General features: G+C 40.3%; 1 protein-coding gene across 9 annotated transcripts in view; it reads left to right on the top strand.

Annotated features, from left to right (window-relative positions):
• Nucleotides 1-22,050, top strand: part of pde4d (phosphodiesterase 4D, cAMP-specific) — a 164,228-nt gene extending 142,178 nt beyond the window's left edge. For 6 of the 9 annotated variants that reach the window (XM_086030964.1, XM_086030966.1, XM_086030971.1 and 3 more), the window contains 10 exons: nucleotides 728-843; nucleotides 11,110-11,203; nucleotides 11,889-12,064; nucleotides 12,502-12,600; nucleotides 12,682-12,846; nucleotides 13,957-14,056; nucleotides 16,298-16,452; nucleotides 16,877-16,999; nucleotides 17,102-17,284; nucleotides 18,745-22,050. In XM_086030964.1, coding sequence (XP_085887090.1) covers nucleotides 728-843; nucleotides 11,110-11,203; nucleotides 11,889-12,064; nucleotides 12,502-12,600; nucleotides 12,682-12,846; nucleotides 13,957-14,056; nucleotides 16,298-16,452; nucleotides 16,877-16,999; nucleotides 17,102-17,284; nucleotides 18,745-19,269 — 1,736 coding nt within the window. In that variant the 3' untranslated portion in view covers nucleotides 19,270-22,050. The remainder of the gene's footprint in view (nucleotides 1-727; nucleotides 844-11,109; nucleotides 11,204-11,888; nucleotides 12,065-12,501; nucleotides 12,601-12,681; nucleotides 12,847-13,956; nucleotides 14,057-16,297; nucleotides 16,453-16,876; nucleotides 17,000-17,101; nucleotides 17,285-18,744) is intronic. The other 3 variants (XM_086030965.1, XM_086030967.1, XM_086030972.1) reach the window with 1 other exon arrangement.
• Nucleotides 22,051-23,503: the final 1,453 nt, after the last annotated feature.

Below are 23,503 nucleotides of genomic sequence, written 5' to 3'. Positions count from 1 at the left end.
GCCCCACCTCCATCTCTTTACACACACAACATCTGTCGGGCTAGCATGCAGGAATCTACCCTCGCGGATACCGTGGATGTTTTTATTTGCACACGAGGAGGCTGAAGCATCATGTGCTAGTGTTACGTGCGGTGCGTGTGAGCGTGTTTCGTAGTCATGTCAGGATGCTTCGACGGGGATCCGAGGCGCTTGTGAGCCCCCCCCCCCCCCCAGTCGGATCCGGTTTGTCTCCATCCTCACTCCTCCCGGGCCTGCTTGGCAGACTGCTCTTCATCCTGCTACATGACTGGAAATACACCTCTCACATGAATGACATTGTGGAGCCGCTGAGGCAGGAAGTGGCGTGAGTGTGCGCGTGTGCTCTCCGCTTGGGCAGCTCTCTGGCTTCTATGGCTAAAGGTTCTTACCTGCCGTTAGCATCTGGACACCCTTAATTGTCCCAGCTGACATCGAATACGACTGACTTGCCCAGAAAAGGGCTCAGGATTTGATTTCTTGGACACAGGGAACCCAAGGCCCTATTCCCTGGACACCCCCCCCCCCCCCCCCCCCCACACACACACACCCTCCCGAAGAGCTGGACCGTCCAGTATGAAGAGTCACCCATGTGTCTACTCGGGGTATCCCAGCTTAGCCGTGTGTGGGGTGGGAGACCCCGGGCCTGGGCCATCCATTAGCCCCCTGAAGCGGGCCCTTACTGACCCCTTACCGTCCTGTCTCGTCCCAGCAGAGGAGGCCTACCAGAAACTGGCCACTGAGACTCTGGAGGAGCTGGACTGGTGCCTGGACCAGCTGGAGACCCTGCAGACCAGACACTCGGTCAGCGAGATGGCCTCCAATAAGGTAAGGATGACCAGAAGTAGCTTTGTGTGTTGTTGTTGTTTTTTTCTCATATTGTGGCGGAGTTTGTTTACTCAACTGCAGGGAGTGCCAGGCATCTGGGATGCATGACCTTTTTATTTCAAACCCAAATTGGAAAGTTTGAAATGAATACAAACCATACAAAAATAGTGTTAGCGTGATGAAACATGATGCCTTGATTGGCTGTACAGTAAACGGGCTTTGTTTTGGGGCGTGTACAGAGGTTGAAGGCGGTGTGATTTTGAGAAAATCTGTGTTGGTGTTATGCTGTTTATTGGGGTGTTTTTAGATGTTTTCATTCATTGTCAACAAATAGATAATGGTACTGTACTTGTCTCATTCAAATGATAGATTCAAACATAATTATGAGACTGACGGAATTGCTCTTCAAACTCTACCGTCAGCTTTACAAATGCCATGTCTGCTCTGCCGCCTACAATGTGTGTTGTGCTGGAGACCTCTGCCGCGGTACAGTAAAGCTGCGCCATCCGTTATTTTTTTTTTTTTACCATGTGGGATTCAAATTTTATTCATCATTTCAGAATGTGCTGTGTGTCTATCTAATGATGAACCTGGGTGCGGAGTCTGTTATTGCAGAGGAAATGCATGACTTTAAAGTAAATGAATGTGTCATGTGTTTGTTTATCGGGAAGAAGCTGCTAACCAAGAGTTACGCTAACGACATAATTAGCCCAGGGTGCCATTAATGGGTGCGATCGGACGGGCTGAAGAATGTATCTGGATGTGTTGAGGAGTTCCTTATATGTCCTGAACAAGCTTAACAGTTCTTTTGAATCTTTTAAATCGGTTGAGAAATGTGGAAGGAGGAAGTGGATATGTAAAATATCTCTTGATTTGGAAATGTTATTGTAAAAATGTGGAATTGGTGGAAAAATTTGAGCTTTTAGGTGAAGATTTGTAGCCTGAATTTTGAGAATATTTAGAAGTTTGAATAGTGTGAGGCTGTGGAAGTATGACCGTGTAAAATGCCTTGAAGGATAAGTAATGTCTCATTCGCGTTGATTTTAAATTTTTAAGGTGGAAATTTGGGGGGGCAACTTGTCAAATGTGAAAAACACAGGCAAGAGGTTCCTGAATTTCGTGAATAGTATTCCCTCGCAATATTGCCGTTCACTTACCACAGCAATGCTACATTGCAAATTTTTTGGTATGGAATCTTACCGACTTGTCTATCACGGAAATCCTTGCTATATCATAAAAATCTGCCAATATCTGTTTATAATGACTTTAATGAGTTATACAGTATATAGTATAGACTTACTGTAATGCCCTAAAAGCACAGTCCCCAAATCAACCTGTTTTTTGAATGTCAGGGATCAGTAAAACACGTACACACTGAGCTCACTCATGCAGAGCTTCTGTCGCGCACAGTTTATTGCTTTTTCTTCCAAATTTCATTCTCGAAATGAAACCTCTGCCTCATTTTTGATGACTACTTAGGCCTAGCATGGAACAATACTTTAACGTCAGTCATGTTGGTACTTGAAGAGCCACATTTTTTGGAGGGGTGGTTCTTGATGTGAAAAGTTTGAAAACCGCTTATTGGAATCATATCCCCGCATAACCTTTAAAATGAAATGGCTTATTGGAAATCATCTAAAATATTGAAATAAAACTAGAATGTACGTGCAATTGTGGTCAAGCCCTCCATAATTTCTTCTAACAACACAGGCTAAACTTAGCTCCTCCCCAACATATAAAACTTGCCTCTCAGTCGTGATGTATCACTTCCACATAATTCCTTGACACCAATTCCTATTTAGACGGAGCTTTGGCGACATCTTGTGGCATCTTACATGGCATGGCATTTCCGAAGCTATTTATAAAAAAAAATAAAAAACGTGAAAGTTCGAATGGTGAGAAGTGTGTAAGGACAAAAAAGTGGGAGGAATCTTTCTATTTTCAATTGTTGCAACTCTTGAGTATTCACACATTTAGCATCACCTCAATTTAAAGGGCGAACGCATACTGTACATCCACAGTTATGCCGAGTGTGTGTCGTCTCTGCTCATACGTCACTAATGACAGCCGCCCGTCTGTTAGCATTGTCAGCACGTCGCTTCTACTGTGCCAGCGATAACATCAGCGTGCAGCCAAGGAGCATGCTCAGTCAGTGTCAGTGTGTGCGTGCCTGCGTGTGAGTGTGTGCAACACACTCGCTCTGAATGCTGATCAGCTGTGGTGATGTCACACCTTGTGATGTCACAAAAAAAGAGGGGGTGGGGGGGAGCAGGCGAGTTATGGAAATAGCAAGACAAAGGTATAAAAAAATGCTGGTGTCATCTGGCATCGCACGCATGAGATCATATAAATGCTGGGATATGTTTTGCCCCCCCCCTAAAACCGCACCACCATCACCGCCCAGCATCCATGGCTTTACTATATCTGGTTGCCATGGCAACAGACACAGGCCTACAAGGGCCCCGCTATCATGCACATTGTTGCTTGTGCATTCACTTAAAGATGCATCCATTCCTGATTTGTGGACCATGGGAACGCTAACGCCCAACCCACTGCTTCAGCCTGGACACAACAGGTTTCGTTTGTCACTATATTGTTTCTTTTTCTTTTTCTTTTTAATCAGACTGCCGATAAGCGATTAATTTGAAACTAGGTAAACTCCTGTGAATTATTTATTCATTCAAATTTACAGTTAACGTTAGAAGAGATGCTGCTGACCCTGGGAAATCACTGTACTTGTTTTTGTTTGAACCTAAAACAAAGATAAGTCAAAGATTCATTTTTCAGTTATATAGAAAATTTGGAAAACTTAATCAACTGAGGGAAACTTTAGGGAGCGATTTATCTGGTCAAGTTTTATTTAACTTTAAGACATGCTGCTGAGCATGCTGGGAGCTCCCTCCACTTTTTCTTAGAATTTTAAAACAAAGACGTCTGTTGTCTAACATAAATAAAAATAGATATGATATCTCTGAAAATCTTAAAGGCATATGAACAAAGTAAAGTTTGGGAGCTTTTATTATTCAAAATATTGATGCCAATATTTTCCCATTGTGAGTGTTTTTATAACAGTTCCTTAGAACTAGTACCCTTCAGATCCAGCAGATGGCGGTGTTGTATTGAGGAATAAAATCTTTCATTATTTTTTTATTTGCATGGTGATTCAGAGGGTGAACTTGAAATCTTTTCTCGGGCCATATTTGATTTTTAAAACGGACAGAGAGGCATGGTCTTTTGTAGATGAGGTTCAAAAAATTGTGTCCGACATATGCAATGTAAAACATGTAGTAATGTAATTTATGATAATCCTCATTTTTATTTTTATTTTTTTATAATGAAAGTGATTATAATGAATTTACCAATTATATATCATAATTAGATAATACATTTTCAATTTGTATTTATTTTTTGTGAAGTTATTTTTTTTATATCAAAATAGGTTACATACATCAATGCACTCAATAATCTTTATTCTTTTTTGTAAACAAGACAAAAAACAAAGTATCAAAAAAAAAATTATACATAAAAATACAAGGAACGAAGGAAGAGACATTTATCCCTCTACAAATGTTTTTTTTTTTTTATAAAAGTTCACATTAAGCAGTTTAACATCACCTAACAACCAAATCCTCAGGTTGTCAAACTTTGACACTGTGGATATGATAAAATACGAATTGTCTCGAATAGGGTTACAAGCCACCTTCTTCACCCTACATCTGACACATTGCTGAGATGTGTAGCTTCAATGGAGTAAAAATGTCCTGTGAAAAGTGTTAAACTGCATCATGCTGTGTTTCGTGCAAATCAAACCCGACTCACTCACTCCACAAATGCCTTCTACATCTGTCTGCCAGCGATTGGCTGATTACAATTCAATGTTAGAGAGAGAGAGAGAGAGAGAGAGAGAGAGAGAGAGAGAGAGAGAGAGAGAGAGAGAGAGAGAGAGAGAGAGAGAGAGAGAGGGGGGGGGGGGGAGAGGGGGGGGGGGGGAGATTTGAAACAGGTGTGTTGCATCAGGAAGAGATGGGGAAAAAATGCAGGATAGATGCCCTCGAGGACTGGACTTGATGACCCCTGCCCTGTGTGCGTATTTATTTATTTAATATTTTTAAGTCATTTTTACATTGTATTCTCTATCCATCCGTTATCCAGTCTGCTTATCCTCACAAGAGTCACGGTCGTGCTGGAGCCTATCCCAGCAGTGTCCGGGCAGTAGGCGGGGGACACCCTGAATTGATTGCCAGCCAATCGCAGGGCACACAGAGACAAACATTCACACTCACAATCATACCTAGGGACAATTTAGAGAAGTGGTGTCAAAGTAAAATGGACGGAGGGACAAATAAAAATTTTTGCTACAAGCCGATGGCCGGACTGATAGAATTTTCATTTTAGAAATTAAGACATTTTTTTAAATGTCCGGATTGGATCAAGTCCTTCGCGCCTGCTGATGATGTCACGCTTTATATTTCTATAATATATTTCTTTGCCTCTATGTTTGTCAACCTTTAAAGCGTGACGTCATCGGTAGGTGCGAAGGACCCGATCGCATCTACTACCCACACCGGCTTGCTGCGGTCTGCGGGCCGGATCTAATAATAAAGCAATATCATCCCAGGGGCCGTAGAAAACCTTCTGGCGGGCCGGATGTGGCCCGCGGGCCTTGACTTTGACATGGGCGATTTAGAGCGTCCAATCAACCTACCATGCATGTTTTTGAAATGTGGGAGGAAACCCGAGTACCCGGAGAAAACCCACGCAGGCATGGGGAGAACATGCAAACTCCACATAAGAAGGTGTTTATGCAATGTGTTGTTTAAGAATTGTTTTATATTGCTTCTTATAATTCACTGTTAATTTTGATATGACATTTAGTATAAATAAATAAATAAAAGTTAAAGTAGATAAAATACTTGTGATTATAATGCGTGGTATAGTTTGTCTGGACTTGGATATTTTAAATGAGAACCCATGGACTCAAGTACACCATATTTCATTTAGTAATGTAATAATAATAATAATAACAGAGTGGCCATATACAGTGCGTTACGTTTTGCAATGCCATTAGCATGTGCAGGTGTCGTTTAGAAAGGACTTCATATTTTTGGTCAGTGTGCCAAAGAACAAATTGCTTTAGGGGCCTGGCCCAGCCTGGTGTGACACTTTCCAATTTGTACCCGATACTTTTTGTTCACACCTCCTTTCCCGGCTATCTATATGTACGGGTGTGCATTCGATTCAGCAACGCGCGTGCGTGTGTGTGTGTGTGTGTGTGTGTGTGTGTGTGTGTCCGTGCGTGTCTGCGATCAGCCAGTGGCCTCATCTGCTTCACTGCAGCTGTAAATGACTTTCACTGCTTAGAAGAGACATGTTCTATTGTATATTTGACCTGGCACTCACAATACTCACATACACTTGCATTATGTTCTACTTATCTCCCACAATAGCCCTTAGCATTTTGAAATTGAAGCAGGATTTGGGGTCTTTACAGCAAAATGGAACATTTTTCTAGGCAAAAGATTGCGTATTTCAACACAGCAAACAGTCCCAAGTTGTAGCAGGCGGGAATTGCAGTATTCCCTTTTCCCAGCAGAGTGTGCAGAGTTTATGTCATTTTTTGAATCGAAATGTAAAACAGCTCCAGGTGTCTTGAATAACATGCCTGTGACATGCTTTTGTCAGAATAGTCCAACGATCAAGGATAACAGCACACTTAGGGTCACCAGTGCGCTGAACGATGCTAGTATGCTAATGCTAACACGTATCTTTTGGCTTTGTTGCTATACTGCTTCCTTCTAGTCGGACTATTATGCCGGCTGTCACTTGAAAATGGCAACTCTTGGCCCATCCTAACGACCAAGTCACGGGCAGAGAAGGATGATGTGGGTGCGGTGTTATGCAAATTTGTCCAATTGCGATGTCACAACCTGTCAAAATTCTGAACATCTCGATCACAGACACATTTTCACAAAAGTGAATCTTAGCCAACTCTTCACTGAGCTTGCGTACAAAGTGCTGTGTAGAAAGTAAAAATTAAACATTTAATGACAAAGACAAAAACAAATTAGCGACTTAAAAACAGTAAACACGATCAAACACTAAATCAATGCCGAGTCTCATGCTGAGCGGATTCTAGTCCGTGCATCCAGCAGAGCCTGACGCAGCTCTGCTTACCATTTCACTTTGACATAAGAATGATTCAGAAAGTGTCGTATGAACAATTTTCTCCCAAGTCACGGCCAGAGAAATGCCAAGCGAACCCATTTACGGCCAGTCTTCGCAGTTAACATGCATCTTTGACATATGTAGCTGTCAATTAATTTCACGCATGTTAGTTTGTCTCACAGTGTTGCAAAATGCGAAACGACTCGCACATTGTCAATAAAAGGCAAACGACAAAAGATTCACTTGGTTGTTTGCTAAGTACAGCCGGCGGGTACACCTTTGAATGTCACACCATTAATTGCTTAAGTTGTCTTCGTTCTGGCACACTGACATCATCCCAGTGACTCAGTGTTACATGTGTGAGCTCAGCTTCCTTTAACGTTGGGTCACTTTAGTCACCGCACTGTACACACTCGTTCATGTGATGGCGCACGTATGAATATGCACACACATATGCCTCAGCATGGCGGCGCAGGACGGTACATTTTCCGCAATTTTGGGCCAATCGCACAGCTGGCGACCTCAAGTCTGCTGCCGTCCGAGCCAATCGGAAAGCAGGGTGAGCTCACCGTCGGAACCGATTGGCTGCCGTCGCGTGGGGAGCAGCTTGTGTGCGTGGCGGGGGAGGCTCGTGTCGCTCACACCCAGCCGAGCCGAGCAAGCAGGAAGGAAGGAAGGCAGCCAGTCCGTGACACAAATTTTCCGCCTTTCCCCCCCATCTCCTCTATGCGGCGACTCATCCTTTTTTTGTTTCATACTCGCATCCCATCTCCGCCCTACATCGCTCTCGGGGTTGCGCAATCGTCACAATGTGCTGATCTTTTGGGGAGTCGCATTCCACCTGACGTTCCTCGGCGGATGCTAGCGGGATGTGAAGCACCATGAAAACGCTCTCTGAACTTCAGCTTTAACCTTTGGAACTTTGCACATTCCACTTTCTCTTTTTTAGATTTTGCTCTTGTTTGTTTTGCCAAAATGCCTGAAGCAAATTATTTGTTCTCGGTGTCCTGGGGATACATTAAGGTAAGATGTTGAATCAGCTGAAATAGTATTACTGTACATGAATTTTTGTTTTGATTTATTGATTGAAATGCTTAAACCACCTTTTATATTCTTTTTTTTTTTTCTTTTATTCATTTTTCCATCTTTAATTTGTATCATTACTTCAACAGTACAACAATACTACATCAGTACAACAATAATAAGCTTTTCTTTCAGTGTATTTAATTAGAACCTTTTCTCCCCTAAGATTTACTGTTTGGGCTGAAAATAGAGGAAAAAAAGCACATTTAGCTATACTTTTTTTAGCCACTCACTATGTATTAAGAAATCCTCATTGCAATGAAAGCCTCTGCTTTATAATCCCATAATTTTATCAAAATGAGACATTGTAAAAATTGAGTTAAGGCTTATTAATTATATCTTGATTAATCGGGTAGAATATTGCTTTTGTGGTATTATTTCTTACATGTTTATATATTTGCTTAATAAACTATGTGCATGTAATATATATATATATATATATATATATATATATATATATATATATATATATATATATATATATATATATATATATATATATATATTGTATGAATTTGTGATAAGCACGGAGAATAGGGTTAGATCATGAATGCCCACATCTGAATCAAGCATATACTTTATATTACTGCTGAATCATGTCTAAAAAAAAAAGGGAACATTTATATTGATAAAGCTACTTATTAAAGTAAATAAATAACTTGAGATATTTATATTTTTTAAGAATGTGTGTTGTTTGACATGAAGGTTTAGCCGTCCTCTATAAAGCTTCTTGTTGTGGTGCGTCATACAGCTTTTCAGGTTTGAATAAGGCAATGAAACACTTGTTAATATTCATCCATTTCTGCACATGTGTTTATTCATTTGAGTCATGTGCATTCATCAGTTTTTCAGTATTCAGAGTTTTTTCTTTTTTGAATCACAAAAGTGCTCTTCTCGTGAACCTTTGTGTCCGTCAAATTTTTATTTTTTTTTTTAAACCCACACCAATGGATGTTATTCAGTAGGAGGTCAATAGCAAACACAATAGCGCATGTAAGCACTCTAGCTGCACCATAATGGTCTATTTCAAGCGATCAATACCAATTCATGTGCCTCCGTCAATATGCACACATAATGTGTTTAGCCTGAAAGAAATGTCTTTTTTTTTTTTTTTTTTTTTTTCCGGATGTCTTCTTTAAAAAAAAAAAAAAAAAATGTTGTGCAATTTTGCTATGGAAGCACTATGGAAAAAAATCCTCTGATTTCAAGCACCCTCTATCCATCAAATCACAAAGCTGTTGATAAATGAGCTCCTGCCACTCCAATTAGACGTGGGTGACGTAAGGGACAGGCGCATACTCACATACACACACGGGGATAGATGGACTAAATATTAGGTACACCGCAAAGGATCAAATCCAAAAAAAAAAAGCCTTCATAATGCTGATTTTGAGATTATGACTTTATGGTCATCCAAGAAAGATTTTACCTGTGTGTGTGTGCACCACTTCCTCCAGAATCTTAGAAATAGAAGGCAGCTTGGAAATGATTCTAAAATTAGACAGCACACCTTTATCAAGGCCCGGTTTCTTTTGCATTGCTTGCGCTACATCTTGTTTAAAATGTTGGGGGACTACACCAGAAGACAAACCGAAACCAATTCACCGATACTCTGGAGAACCTCCTTAAAGAAGTGAGGAGGAGCAGAGTCATGAGGGCAGCCGGATGGCTCGATCTGGGGGAAAAAAACATATCCTCTTAAAAATGTCAACACTTTCGAAGGAATTTGACACCGCGGACAGTGACATTGGAGGGGTCAAATGGTGTTTGAAACGATAGACCTTGTCAATGGAAAAACTGCAGAAATCTATTTCACATTTCAGGGGAAGAGCCTGTGCAAATAGGGTGAAGTGCAGAATCAATCGTTTTAAATAGAAAACGTGGATCGGGATGATTTGCCTGAATCAGGTTTGACAGATGTTCCCTTTTGGCCTTTGCTTTGGAGCAACACCAGCAGTCTTTTAAGATTTGATGAAAGACCCGCAGCTTGTCTTTCCCCACCCGCGTTCGGCTTTGCCGCGTTCCCGTGTAGCCGCACCAGTTCTCTCATTGAACCATGGCTCAGGTCTTACTTTTGACCGCACAGTTTTTAATCCAATGGCTGCGCTCACTAGCAGTAGATTTGACAGCAGCACAGGACAAAGAGCTCAGTCATATGATCGGAACTTCCACTTTCAAATTTGAGACCGGCAGACCAAAAGTAAGGACAAGGTCTAAAGTATTGACATCAGGACACCTGCTGCACTAAATTAAAAGTGTCAATAAGTCATAAAGCCCTCAGCCAGCGTTTTTTTCAGGACAGCACACATGAATATTAAAATCCCCCATGAACAGGATAAACAGTGATCATATATCAGAATGATTTCGGCAAGAAGATTTGAAAAGTCATTCGAAAGGTTCTCGTTGCATTTGGGAGGACAGCTGAGGACCGGCCCTGCCCACTTCAAAGAATGTGGCTTCAAAGCTGGCGATGAATGTGGCGAATATACTATCGTACGCTGTTGTTTACAAGAGGGAATAGTTCGAGCATTGCACTCCACTCACGGGCACCAGTCCAAGTCTCTGTCAGGCAAAGGAAATCCAAGTCATTGGAAAGAAATAACTCCCTCGGAATTGATTTAATAGGGTTGCGGGGTGAGCTGGAGCCGTTACCGGCTGACGTTGGGTGAAAAGTGTTTATGGTAATCACGATGTTGGCTGCAGCTTCTTCCCGGTTTGGCTACAGTTTCAACCTGTGAATTCATCTCGCGATCGATGAATTCATCGATAATCGATAATACATTTTGGACAATTGTACGCTTCCGCATCTGTGGAAATGGTTTGGGGAAGACTCGTTGCTGTTTCCGCTAGTGTGAAGAGCAATGTGGATAAAAGTGTGGTTGGATGAGTGTGGTGTGAAAGAACAAGCCAACAAAGACCTGGTTGAATGGATGTCCCAGAACTTGAGTTCGTGTTCATGCTTTATCGTCGTCGCGTCCCGATGTTACCCTAAAACAAGATGCGTGTGTTGTTTTGCAGTTCAAGCGGATGTTGAACCGGGAACTGACTCACCTGTCAGAGATGAGTCGCTCCGGGAATCAGGTGTCTGAGTTCATCTCCAGCACCTTCCTCGGTAAGCCACTTTTTCAATATTCTATATATAGTAATATGTCAATACTCTGCTGCAGTGTCAACGTTTGAAAATGGTAAGTTTGATGTAGGCGACATATTGTGACTGATGTTAAACACAAAAGGGACTTAGAATTGCAAATGTGTGTTATGTTTGTTCTAAATTGTTCGCATTTTATTTTATATATATATATATATATATATATATATATATATATATATATATATATATATTACCTTTTTTAACATTTTTATTTTAAAACTATTTTGGGGTACCATTTTTGTGTAATCCTCCCAAAATTGAGTTTCAGTTCTTATTAAATTGCGGTTAATTTTTTTGTTTTAGTCTTTGTGTAATTGTTTAATCTTTTCTCACCACATTTTTATTCTTTTCAAACAATGTTGTTATTGTCATAGTCACAACTCAAAAACAAAGGTTTTTTTATATAAATAAAAATACAAATATTCTAATATTTGAGGGTTTTTGGGTGAAATTCAATTCATTTTCAGAATGTGACTTTTTCTCCAAAATTGAGTTACCACATTTTTCATTTAAATATAACAACCCTTCAACTTTTTTCTCTTAAAACGAGGTCTTAATGCTTGTAATATTTTGTCCTATTTCATCTTAAAGTTTGGTCTTACGGTACTCTTTTTTGACCGTTGTCTGATTCTCTCGCCTTATGTAGACAAGCAGCACGAGGTGGAGATGCCGTCGCCTCAGTCTCAGAAGGACAAGGAGAAGAAGAACAAGCCCATGTCTCAGATCAGTGGCGTGAAGAAGCTGCAGCACTCATCCAGCCTCACCAATTCCAACATCCCTCGCTTTGGTGTCAAGACAGAGACGGAGGACGAGCTGGGCAAGGTACGCTCCGCTCTTTTTGCTCTATTGTTATTTTTTTCCTTCTTACTATTTGTAGCAAAGTAGCGAAAAGCTACGATTAATTGACTCAACCCTGACAGAGAAAAAAGCTCATTGCTTTAGTGCAATATCAACTTTCCACCGTTAGAGGGTGCTAATAGCCAATGAAACGGCTTTGAGGAGCTTGAAATACAGTTCAATGGAGTTTTATGTAGACTAGATATGTGGACAAGTAACATGGTACTGGCGAGGTTTTGGGGCAAAAAAATATGTGTCGACTTATTTCTGTGGTCAACGTTTTCTCCAACCATATCCAGGGCTTAAAAAAACGCCATGAATGAATTTGACCTAACAACATGAAGATGTCACCAAAGTGCCACTTTAATTGTGGCTGTTCGCTGTAAAAAGAAAATCCTGCATTTCTCTCGATTCCCCACCAGGAGCTGGAACATGTGAACAAATGGGGCCTTAACGTTTTTAAGATCTCGGAATTCTCTGGGAATCGGCCACTGACAGTCATGATGTACACAATATTCCAGGTAGCACTTTTTACTTCCCACCACTAAAAAGTATGAATTCAACTTTTGGATTTTTAAAGGCTCATGTGCTGTTTGTTTTAGGAGCGAGACTTGTTAAAAACCTTTAAAATTCCACTGGACACCTTTATCACCTACCTGATGACCTTAGAGGACCACTATCACGGCGACGTGGCCTACCATAATAATATCCACGCTGCTGACGTCACACAGTCCACCCACGTGCTGCTTTCCACGCCTGCGCTTGAGGTCAGGACCGCGCGCACACACACACATGTACACATACACGCAAAGTCATGTAAAAATTGTAGTCTTTAGTCTTGTAACATTGTACGTTTTTTTTCTCCCACAAAACCTAGACCATCTCCCTCCCAAAATCACGTCTTTATTGGTATATTGAATAGTCTTCATTCTGATTGCATTTGAACTTTTTTTCACGTAACAATTACGTCTTTGTTTGACATTGCGGCTTTTTTTTTTAATGTGGAACCTTGATTATTATTGAAGCATCATGACATTCAGACTTTTTTATTTATTTCTTTTTTACATAACCTTGTGGCTTGTCTTCATTCGCATTGTGACTTTTTTTGTCTTTCAGTCTAGTAACAATAGGATTTTTTTGGGCATGTTTGGAATTTTAATTTCTTGTAAGAATTACATCTTTGTTGTAATTATATTTGTACTTTTTTCAATAATTTAATTATATCTTCATTCTTACACGTAACATTTAGATTTGTTTCTTGTAAAATGACATGTCTTGTCTGGCAACTTTCAATTTTTTTTTCTTGTAAAATGACATCTTAAGTCCCAGAACATTGAGACTTTTCCGTTGTAAAATGACAACTCTAGTCCCATAACATTTCGATTTTTTTACTCATAAAATAGCATCTTTAGTCCCGTAACATTGACTTTTTCTTGTAAATTACATGTTTGGTCCTGTAACACCTTGATTTTTGTCTGGTAAAATTACATCTTCTACATCTTAGTAACATAAAGTTTATTTTTTCTTTTTCTTGTTTTTCTTCTTGAATTTTATTTTTAGCCTCATAACATTGTGACTTTTTCCTCTGGCAACTTTTTTTCCTCATAACACTTTGCCTGTGTCGTTGCCAAGCAGGTTTTTTTTTCTCAGAAAGTGATGTTTTTCGTCTCGTAACACCGTGTACTCAAGAAGAAGCGCGTACACGTGCACATACATACTAGCATGAACGCACTGGTGAGCACTGAGCACGCCACAATAAGCTCCAATCAAACCTGAACTTACTCCAATCAATGGCTCGTGCTTGTGGGGATATTTTTAACCGGTGGTTTTCTGACCCCCACCCGCCCCCCTCCCTTTTTCCCCTCCTTATCTGGCAGGCGGTGTTCACAGACCTGGAGATTCTGGCCGCCATCTTTGCCAGCGCCATTCATGACGTGGACCACCCGGGAGTGTCTAACCAGTTCCTCATCAACACCAGTGAGTCTAAAAGCGGCACCATTTTTTGCGCCTACGTCAATTTTGTTCACACGACACGCTCTCCTCAAATGGGGAGTGCGCGCGCGCACACACACTGCCACAGAGACACACACACACATATTTGTGTAACTTACCATTTTCACATTCAGTGGTTTATGCCTGTGAATATTCTCATTCAACCAGTTCATTTCCTTCTCTGGGTGTTGAATCGATTGCAACTGGACTATCCTGTCCTCCCAGAAGACATTTCACCTCTCAGGCAATCAGGCTTCATCAAATGCACATCGGCTAGATAGGACAGCTGTAACCTAAAAATTGAGTTCATATTTACACATTGGCACAAAAAGGTTAAATGCCCACAAATGTACCCCTTTTTCAAACAACACCGCACAAGGCTCAAAATAAGTTGAAATTCACATTTGTGTGCCTCATTAAAAAACATTGACTAGGAAAACTGAGAATCACAGATTTTTTGTTTTTTCTGAACTTGCGAAGACTGTCCCTCCAAAAAGCTTTGCTGCCCCCTGAGATAGGCTAAAAAGAATTTTGCTGCTTAACTCATATTCCACAAACGCAATATTAATCACAATGCCGTGTTTCAACTGGTGGGGCCGCTGGGAACATATCCTTGAAAAAAAATATGATTGGGTTGATTTCCACTTTAACTAGTTATTTGTTTGTTTTCATAATACAGACCTGAGTTTTGATTTTTGAGATCTGCATAATAAATCATCCCAATCAATTTAACTTTGCTAAAGAACCATACACCCCATTCAGAAAGAGTTTGAACTGAAATGTATGTTTGTTTTTGAAAGTACCCCACTCAAAATGTTTCTAGACAAGACAAAAGAGTTTGCTCCTATTCGCAATGTGAACTTAAGAAATAAAAGATGTTGATTATATCAGAAAAGGAAGCCGGTAGTTCATTCGTTATATTGTCATAGTCTTATTGTTTAATAAACACACACTCCCATGCTATTGAAACATAACTAGGTGTACGCATACAAATGTTAAAGCCTCCGCCCCGCACACATCCACATTTGTGCAGATGTGATGTCCACGTGCCGGAGCACATCTTCGCATGTGTGCACGTGGTCACGTGCGATGACAGGTGACCTTGTGCTGGCAAGCTGGTGGATGGAGTTCAAAGTGGACCATCAATCGTGCTTTTTAGCTTCAACTCCACATTATTAGCCACTCACGCTAACAGCTCTTCTGGGAAACTAAGCAGAGTCACTTAAAGGACAACTTTCTTCACGAGCTGACTTAAATGAAATGGCACAGCCATTACAAATGACTTAAAGCAGCGCTATTTCCAGCCAATGGTCCTTACTTATGGTACATCTGGAAAATCTTCACAGAGCTTCACTTCACCTTTTGTTATGTTACAGCCCTATTCCAAAATGGATTAAATTCATTTTGTTCCTTAAATTCTACACGCAACACTCCATAATGTGGAAAAAGCTGTAAAAACACAGGTCTGAGCTCAATTTTTACATTCATGGCATAGGTTGTGAATACTTGAATGTGTAATTTTTTTTTTTTTTTTCTTTTGTACACACAAAAAAGTTTATTTTTGTTTTTTATTGTTGTCATGGAGTGTTGTGTGTAATTCTAAAGGAAACAATAAATTTATTTAATTTTGAACTAAAAATGCAACATAGCAAAATGTGGAAAAAGTGAAGCCCTTTGAATACTTTTCGGATGCGCTGTACATCAGTAGTTTTTCTAGGTTGATTCTAGTGGACAAGCCAAGTTTCTTGCACGCCGTGTTTTTTATTTCTCCTTACTAACATGAGCACGGCACACAATTATTTCAAGTCTCTCCATAAATAGCCATTGTTCTAATCATTACCTACGTGAATGGTTAGTAATGGTTGTTATTTTTAGAGGACTGGCCAAGATGCATCACGTTAGCGTTAGCATAAGTTCAACACAATTCCTTAGTATTTCTTTCAGTATAAGTACTGCAGTAAATCCACCCAGAATTTCATCATTGCCAATTTCAGTTGTTTTTTTATGCCCTTCAATATGAGTGGACCAGCCAGGACACCTTCAGCCTTTTGTTGACTTACCATAAAGGTTTCAAGTGAATTACACTTACATGGAAAAAAAAACAACCTATTCCTTACTTTGCTTTGGTAGCGTCTTCATTGCGGACCGAAAGAATTAGCTCGCTTGCAGCTTAACTTGTCTTTACATAGTGTCACGGTAAAGGTGGTGCGGTTTCCTTCCCGGCAGACTCTGAGCTGGCGCTGATGTACAACGACGCGTCGGTGCTGGAGAACCACCACCTGGCCGTGGGCTTCAAGCTCCTGCAGGAGGAGAACTGCGACATCTTCCAGAACCTCACCAAAAAACAACGACAATCACTGCGCAAGATGGTCATCGACATTGTGAGTGCGAGAACACACATGAACAATGATAATTATCTAGCTAGCTAGCTAGCTAGGACACAGATGTTGCGTTATCGTTAGCATCCGGGTCTCCTCTCATATTGCATTAGTGCTGGTAATTGTGTGAGGGGCTGATACAAACTTTTTTTTTTCTCACCAAAATGAGAAAAGTTCACGATTAATCCTGACTCTATTTAGTATTTAGTAGAATTAGACCAGGTCACCTCTCATGTTATGTTAGCACTGGCATTACTGTTGCTTTAAGCGTAGGTAAAGTAAGTACGTCTATGTATCGCTTTATCCATCCATCCATTCATCATTATCTATTTTACTATTGTGGTTTATAATATTAGTGGACCAGGCAGGTCACCTTGCATGTTGTTGTGTTGAGGCCACTTTACAGCTGCGTGCCTTTCTGCTTTAGGTGTTGGCTACTGACATGTCCAAGCACATGAATCTACTGGCTGACCTGAAAACTATGGTGGAAACCAAAAAGGTGACCAGCTCGGGAGTCTTGCTGCTGGACAACTACTCTGACAGGATACAGGTCAGCTCTCAAATCACTGGTCCTAAACACTATTCAAAAGCCCCATTGAAAATGACATTTTTTGTATTTTTATTTTTTAAATTGTGGGCTTGTTTTCTATAGGTCCTGCAGAACATGGTGCATTGTGCCGATCTGAGCAACCCCACTAAGCCCCTGCAGCTGTACAGGCAATGGACCGACCGCATCATGGAGGAGTTCTTCAGCCAGGGTGACCGTGAGAGGGAGCGAGGCATGGAAATCAGCCCTATGTGCGACAAACACAACGCCTCTGTCGAAAAGAGCCAGGTGAGACTCTCCATTTCAATGTAGTACTCAGTACAGTGCTACTTTGACTTACGAAGCCCCCAGCATACGAGGGACTGTTGATTGTTATTTATTTATTTATTTATTTATTTTTGCTTTGCGTTAAGAGCAGAAATTTGACTTGCAAGTAGGGCCGACACAATTGAATACTGTTAGAATTGATTGCATTGATCAATCGAATAATCAGACACAAATGGACTTTTCATTCAAATGTATTGCTGATTGTTTGTTTTTTTCCTGGTTACCGTTCATAACCGATTATTGCTGTTTATTTTGTTTTCTTTAGTAATGAAACGAAACTAAATAAGATTTAAGAAATATGCCACGAGAGGAAGTCATGTACTCACCAATGTTTTTGAAACTGCGGGCTACTTCTTGGGTATTGATTAATGCGAAGGGCTACTAGTTTGATCTTTCACCTCTGAGGTTACTTCGGGTTTCAGTTACAGGTTACTCATGATTTGACTGCAAATAATCATTATTATTTTGTAATTGACTATTATTAAGTTTCCATGAATTGATAAGGATTCAATTACTGGTTTGCTCTGTAACATTTTCCAAAATAAAAGCAGATGTTTGCAATAATCATATTTAAAAACAAAAGAGAATCAGTCTATTTTCATGAAGGACTCGAGAAATCAGAGAATATTTACTTTTGTGCAAAAGTAAATCAGACAATTTGGACAATGTTAAGATAAACAATGGCTCTAAAACATTCATTAATTTTTAAAATGTTTGTCGATTAATTAGATGATCGATTATTGTCGATGAATCTATACATTTAACACTTCTACTTGCAAATGATCTTTTTGTAGCAAAGTCTGTTGTGCCCTCCCTGAGCAAGCCAAGTACAGTTTAGCAGATAACGGACAATTCTTTCAAAATAAAAAAAGAGACCACATGCCCTTGCTTCAAGCCGTTTATTGCGATTGAAGTTTACTGTAAAACTAAACATTAGACCAAGCCAATTACATATTGTGCATTTAATCACACCACGCACCTTTATCTTACCAAATGTAAAACACCTTAAACGGGCCAACAAAACTGTCAGCCATGTTGCAATTGTTCCAAACAGCTAATATTTGACAGAAAATATAATAATACTTACAGGCATGTATTTTTCCTGCTCTGACCAAAAAAAAAAAAAATTGAATAACTGCTGCTTAGTTGCCACGGTCTTCTTAGTGGTTCATCATCAAATCTACCTGTATTACTCTATATGTATTTGAGTATGTATTATACTGCCCCCTCGTGGCACACCAGACTTGTGCCTACTATGCTACTACAGTATATTTTACTGTTGGTCATTATGGTGGTACTTGAACTTTTTTAGGTGGTAGGCCTACTTGGTGGAGAAGCGCTGCTTTAATGGTTTATGATTAGTTGGACCAAGCAGGTCGCCTCCCGTGCTGTGTTAATGGCGCCCCCTCCCCCATGCGCAGGTGGGTTTCATCGACTACATCGTGCACCCTCTGTGGGAGACGTGGGCCGACCTGGTGCATCCGGACGCTCAGGACATTTTGGACATGCTGGAGGACAACCGGGAGTGGTACCAAAGCACCATCCCCCAAAGCCCCTCGCCCGCCCTGGACGAGGCCGAGGACGGCGGGCGGCACCCGGGCGGGGACAAGTTCCAGTTCGAGCTGACGTTGGAGGAGGACGGCGAGTCGGACACGGAGAAAGACAGCGGCAGCCAGCCGGAGGAGGAGGATGAAGAGGAGGAGGAGGAGGAGGAAGAGGACGAGGAGGAAAACAGCTGCACGGACTCCAAAACCCTCTGCACGCAGGACTCGGAATGTACTGAGATTCCCTTGGACGAGCAGGTGGCAGAGGAAGAGGAGGAAGCCGAGGAGGGGGACACTTCCTGCTCGCAAACATGTGTCGTGGAGGAGGAGGAGGAAGAAGAGGTGGTCGCGGAGGGGAAGGAAAACGAGGAGGAGGAGGAAGTGAAAACTCCTGACACATAACAGTTTAGGGAGTGATGAACTGCTCTTCTTAGTAATGATTATTTATAGATTTTTTATTTTGGGGGGGTTATGTTTTTATCTTGCTTGTTTCCCTTTTGCCCTGCTCAGATACTCCTTTTACAGAGGAAGTCAAGTCAAGAATGTTCTTTACAAAAATAATGTTCTATACAGCCCCACGAGTCTAAACACGCCGTTCTGATCAATATTGTGTTTGTGGAATATGAATTAAGTCCACACATTTTTATCCTTCTCGGGGGGCGGCCATTTTGTCTTGTCCTGCCACTTGCTGTCGACTACAGATGACATCACAGTGACTAAGGGTTTAGGTAGTGACTGTCATGGCTTTCCTGTTTTCTGGATTTGGTCATGTGACATTGGCAAGCTGAGCCCTTCAGGCATTGTGATGTCATTTTCAGTCGACAGTGACAGTACAAGGCAAAATGGCCGCCCCCTGAGATGGATAAAAACAGGTGGATTTTTCTGCTTAATTCATGTTCTACAGATGCGATATTAATCTGAAACTCTGTGTTTAGACTAGTTAGGGAATTTAGAACGTATTATTGTGAAGACATTTTTGACTTGATTTTCCGTTTAGGCCTGCTCTAGACTGTAGCACACAAGCGAAAGATGACGCAGACAATTTTTACGCATACTCGCACTAGGCCATTCGAACCGTGCTCGAGCCCCCTTGACTCCGAAAGTCCAGAATATTTGGGTTTGATGTGTACACAAGTATGCTACACTTCCCTCATAGGTGGGCTCTAATATTTGTAATCGCCACATTGCACAATAGAAATAAACAAAATTACTAGAAATAATCCACATGGTCCAAAAAATATGTAATAGGTTCAGAAAGCAGGTGAGCCGTGATTAATCGTTACTTGAACAACTGTAATGTCATTTTCAGTCGACGGAAATGACAAAATGGCCGCCCCCTGAGATGGCTATAACTGGGTACATTTTCCTGCTTAACTCATATTCCACAAAAGCAATATTAATCAGAATGCCATGTTTTGACTAGTGAACGCACATAGAACTTATTATAAAGAGGGAGGGACATTTTGAGGCAAGTCCGGCACGGTTTCGAATGGCCTTGGGCTGCAAAAGGCCTACAGTATGGATCAGGCTTCCGCCGCCATCCAGCACACGTGAGCACTGCTCAAACATGCCAAGCGCACGTCTGGTGTAAACATGTCCACCAACCGGTACTCGGTCACTTTATTCTTTTTTTTTTTATTTTTTTCTTTTTTTTTTCACTCAGGAAAACTTTGTGTTCCTGTTCACACTGAGGTGCCGTATTTCCTGCTCCATCCTCTGTTCTTCTTCTCCTGTGTCTGAGTGTGTGTGCGTGTGTTTGTGCTGGCCTTCAGAAACACATTTCGGATGTGGAAGTCTTCCTTGGAAAGCAGAAGCGATGCTGTCTTTGTCTTGTTGTCTTCTGATGTTTTCTACACTTTTGTTTTACTGAGCGAGAGCATATGATGCCGTCGTTGTGTGCGTGTGTGTGTGTGTGTGCGTGCGTGCGTGCGTGCGTGTGTGCGCGTGACTCTTGTGAGGCGTTTGCACTTGCTCGGATAGCATTTATACTCCTTAATATACTCCCACTTGGCTAACTTGCTAGGACTTTATGATTAGCTTTTCTTTTGACTGTGGAGGAAGTGAACTTAAAACAAAAACACAAAAAAAACAAGTTGAAGTGGGGTGAAGCCTTTAAATCTTCTTGTTGCCTACAGTTCTTTTTGAACACATCCTGAAACAATGCAATGCTTTCTAGTCCATACAATGAAAAAAAGCACTTTTTTTTTTTTGGTAAAGAATTAGTGCTCTACACAACTAGTAACCATGTTTAGCGATTAGCGGGCTGATTTTTGTTTGTTTGTTTGTTTTTATTATTGTTTTGTTGCTGTCACTTCCTGTTTGTTTTGCTGTCATTTTTCCACCACATTCAAGCCAGTCGCCTATTTTTTTTAATTCTCTTTTTAAATGACTTTTTTGTATGTTTTAATTTTAATGTTATCATATTTTTATTTTCATTCGATATTGTTTTGTTTTTAGCTCAGTTGATTTGATTTATATTTAATTTCGTTTCCTGTTTTTATTTCACCTTATTTTATTTGATCATTTTCTATTTCTTTTTAGTTTTAACTTCAATCAATTTGTTCTTTTTTTTTTTACTCTAACATGCCAAAATGTCTCCCATGCTCATGTAGCGTTTTTTCCCCCTCCCCCATTTCTACATATATTTTTCCTCCCTTAATTTGAATCATATAAAGTTAGTGCAGTAAATACTGTAAATTTACTGTGTCGTAGACAAAAATTGGATTTTTCAGTTTTTTTCCCCCATCTTCTTTAGTGTACATAAAATATAAACAGCAGTTACCCAAAAAAGGAAAAACACACTTGAAGACTGCACACTGATTTCTCTTTTTGTTCTATTTATTTTACTTCACTTTATTTGATCTCATTTTTTTGTGCCAAATTTTCTTTTTTCCCCACCCCTCCATTTTCTTCTCATGCTCACCCGATGCCCTTACCTGTAATACGATCTTTTTCGGTTTAATCGCTGTTTACAAACATGATATTTATTGTTGTGTATATACTATATAGTTATTATTATTATTAATGTTATTACTATCATAACACCGTTTGTTGTAAATGGTTGACTCTTAATCATCCCTTTTGGTGATGGTGTGGCTGTAATCACGTACCTCTTGTTGAGAGAATGTGTCGGAGAGAAAAAAAATAATATGTTTTTTAAAATGGTTGCTTGGGGAGCGGGAGCTAACTCGGGGGGGGGGGGGGGGGGGGGTTTAAGCCAAATTATTTTTTAAAAAAACAACTGTTCCTTGGCCCATGGGCTGTGCCTTAAATTCAACACTCTGTCGCCCTTTTTCTTTTTCTTCTGCTGCTGCATTCGAAATATACGGTGGCTTACAAGGACAACGTTACAAAAGTCAAACCAAATGTTCATGTTGTGTTGGGTTTGGAATGCGTGTGTAACTCACGATATTCCATCGGTATCGAAATTTCATGATACAGTCATTTAATTAGTAAAAAGCATCGATACGTTATGATTTCTACTAAACTGAAGAAGGGAAAACTTGTACATACAGGCTTTATACATTAACCATACATACAGTATTTTTTGGTTTCAAATTTGCAGTTCAATGAAAAACCAAAATAAATTTTAGAGGGCGGGACAGGAAAACAAATGGAGCTCACAGTTTTTTAATCAAATCAACAGTTGTTCGGTAGGTTTTACAAAATATATTTACTACGATGACGTCGGCGAGAGCATTTTTATTGTATTTTGGCGAATTGATACCGGCATGTAACAGTTGGTCAGGAAAGCCAAATGTTAAAGCCAAATGTTAAATGTTAGCAATATCAATGCACTGGATAAAAACATTACCATGTGTTAATATTTATTACTTTGTAAAATAATGTCATGATGCCATAGCTGTTTTTTTTATTTTCAAATTCTTCATCAAAGCAGATAACTGAAACGGTGCGTAGCATAACAGCCAAACATTTGAAAGAAAAATAAGACGTCGGTAAAAGAGTTTACAATACTATTTTCAAAACATTCATGATATTTATTCAAACCAATTAACGACAATCGATTCTGTCCTCGGCAGTCTTCGTGGAAGTAAAATGGAGCCGCAAGTTGCATCGCAACAAAATTGACCAAAAATGTCCATTCGTTAAATTGGTGGAAAAACAGTTAGAATACCCCACAATATTTATTCAAACAAACGAACAGCAATCAGCTCTTGTAAATTCTTGTCGAGAAGTGGAGCAGCCAAATGTTTTTAAAAAGTCGACATCGTAATTAAAAAAATAATCTTTTTGCCACGTTTTGCATTACATTAGAGGAAAAAACACCTTTTTTAGAACAATGTACTGTGAACTTTGTTTTCACAACATGTACACTTGTTTTGCTTTTTTGTTTCTGATACTTCTGGGCCACCGTTACGATGGCCTCACCTCTTATCAATTGCCTTTGTGTTTCGCATTTGAAGCCAAACTTTTCCTCACGGAAAGCACACAGAGTTAGCGACACACACACACACGTACACATTCAGCCGCTGCTGCATTAAATTTGGCTGAAACACTGACTGTGTGTGTGTGTGTGTTGCTAATGGACACGCCACCTTCCTTCCCTCCTTCCTTCCTTCCTTCCTTACTTCCTTCCCTCCCTCCCTGGTAATACAACCCAACTCTCCAGCTAACA

This window comes from Filicampus tigris, chromosome 5 (genome assembly GCF_054856515.1).
Source record: "Filicampus tigris isolate MCC_2025a chromosome 5, RoL_Ftig_1.0, whole genome shotgun sequence".
NCBI classification, from domain to species: domain Eukaryota; kingdom Metazoa; phylum Chordata; class Actinopteri; order Syngnathiformes; family Syngnathidae; genus Filicampus; species Filicampus tigris.
Note: the sequence above shows the minus strand (reverse complement) of the source record. Positions and strands in the feature narration are given on the sequence as shown.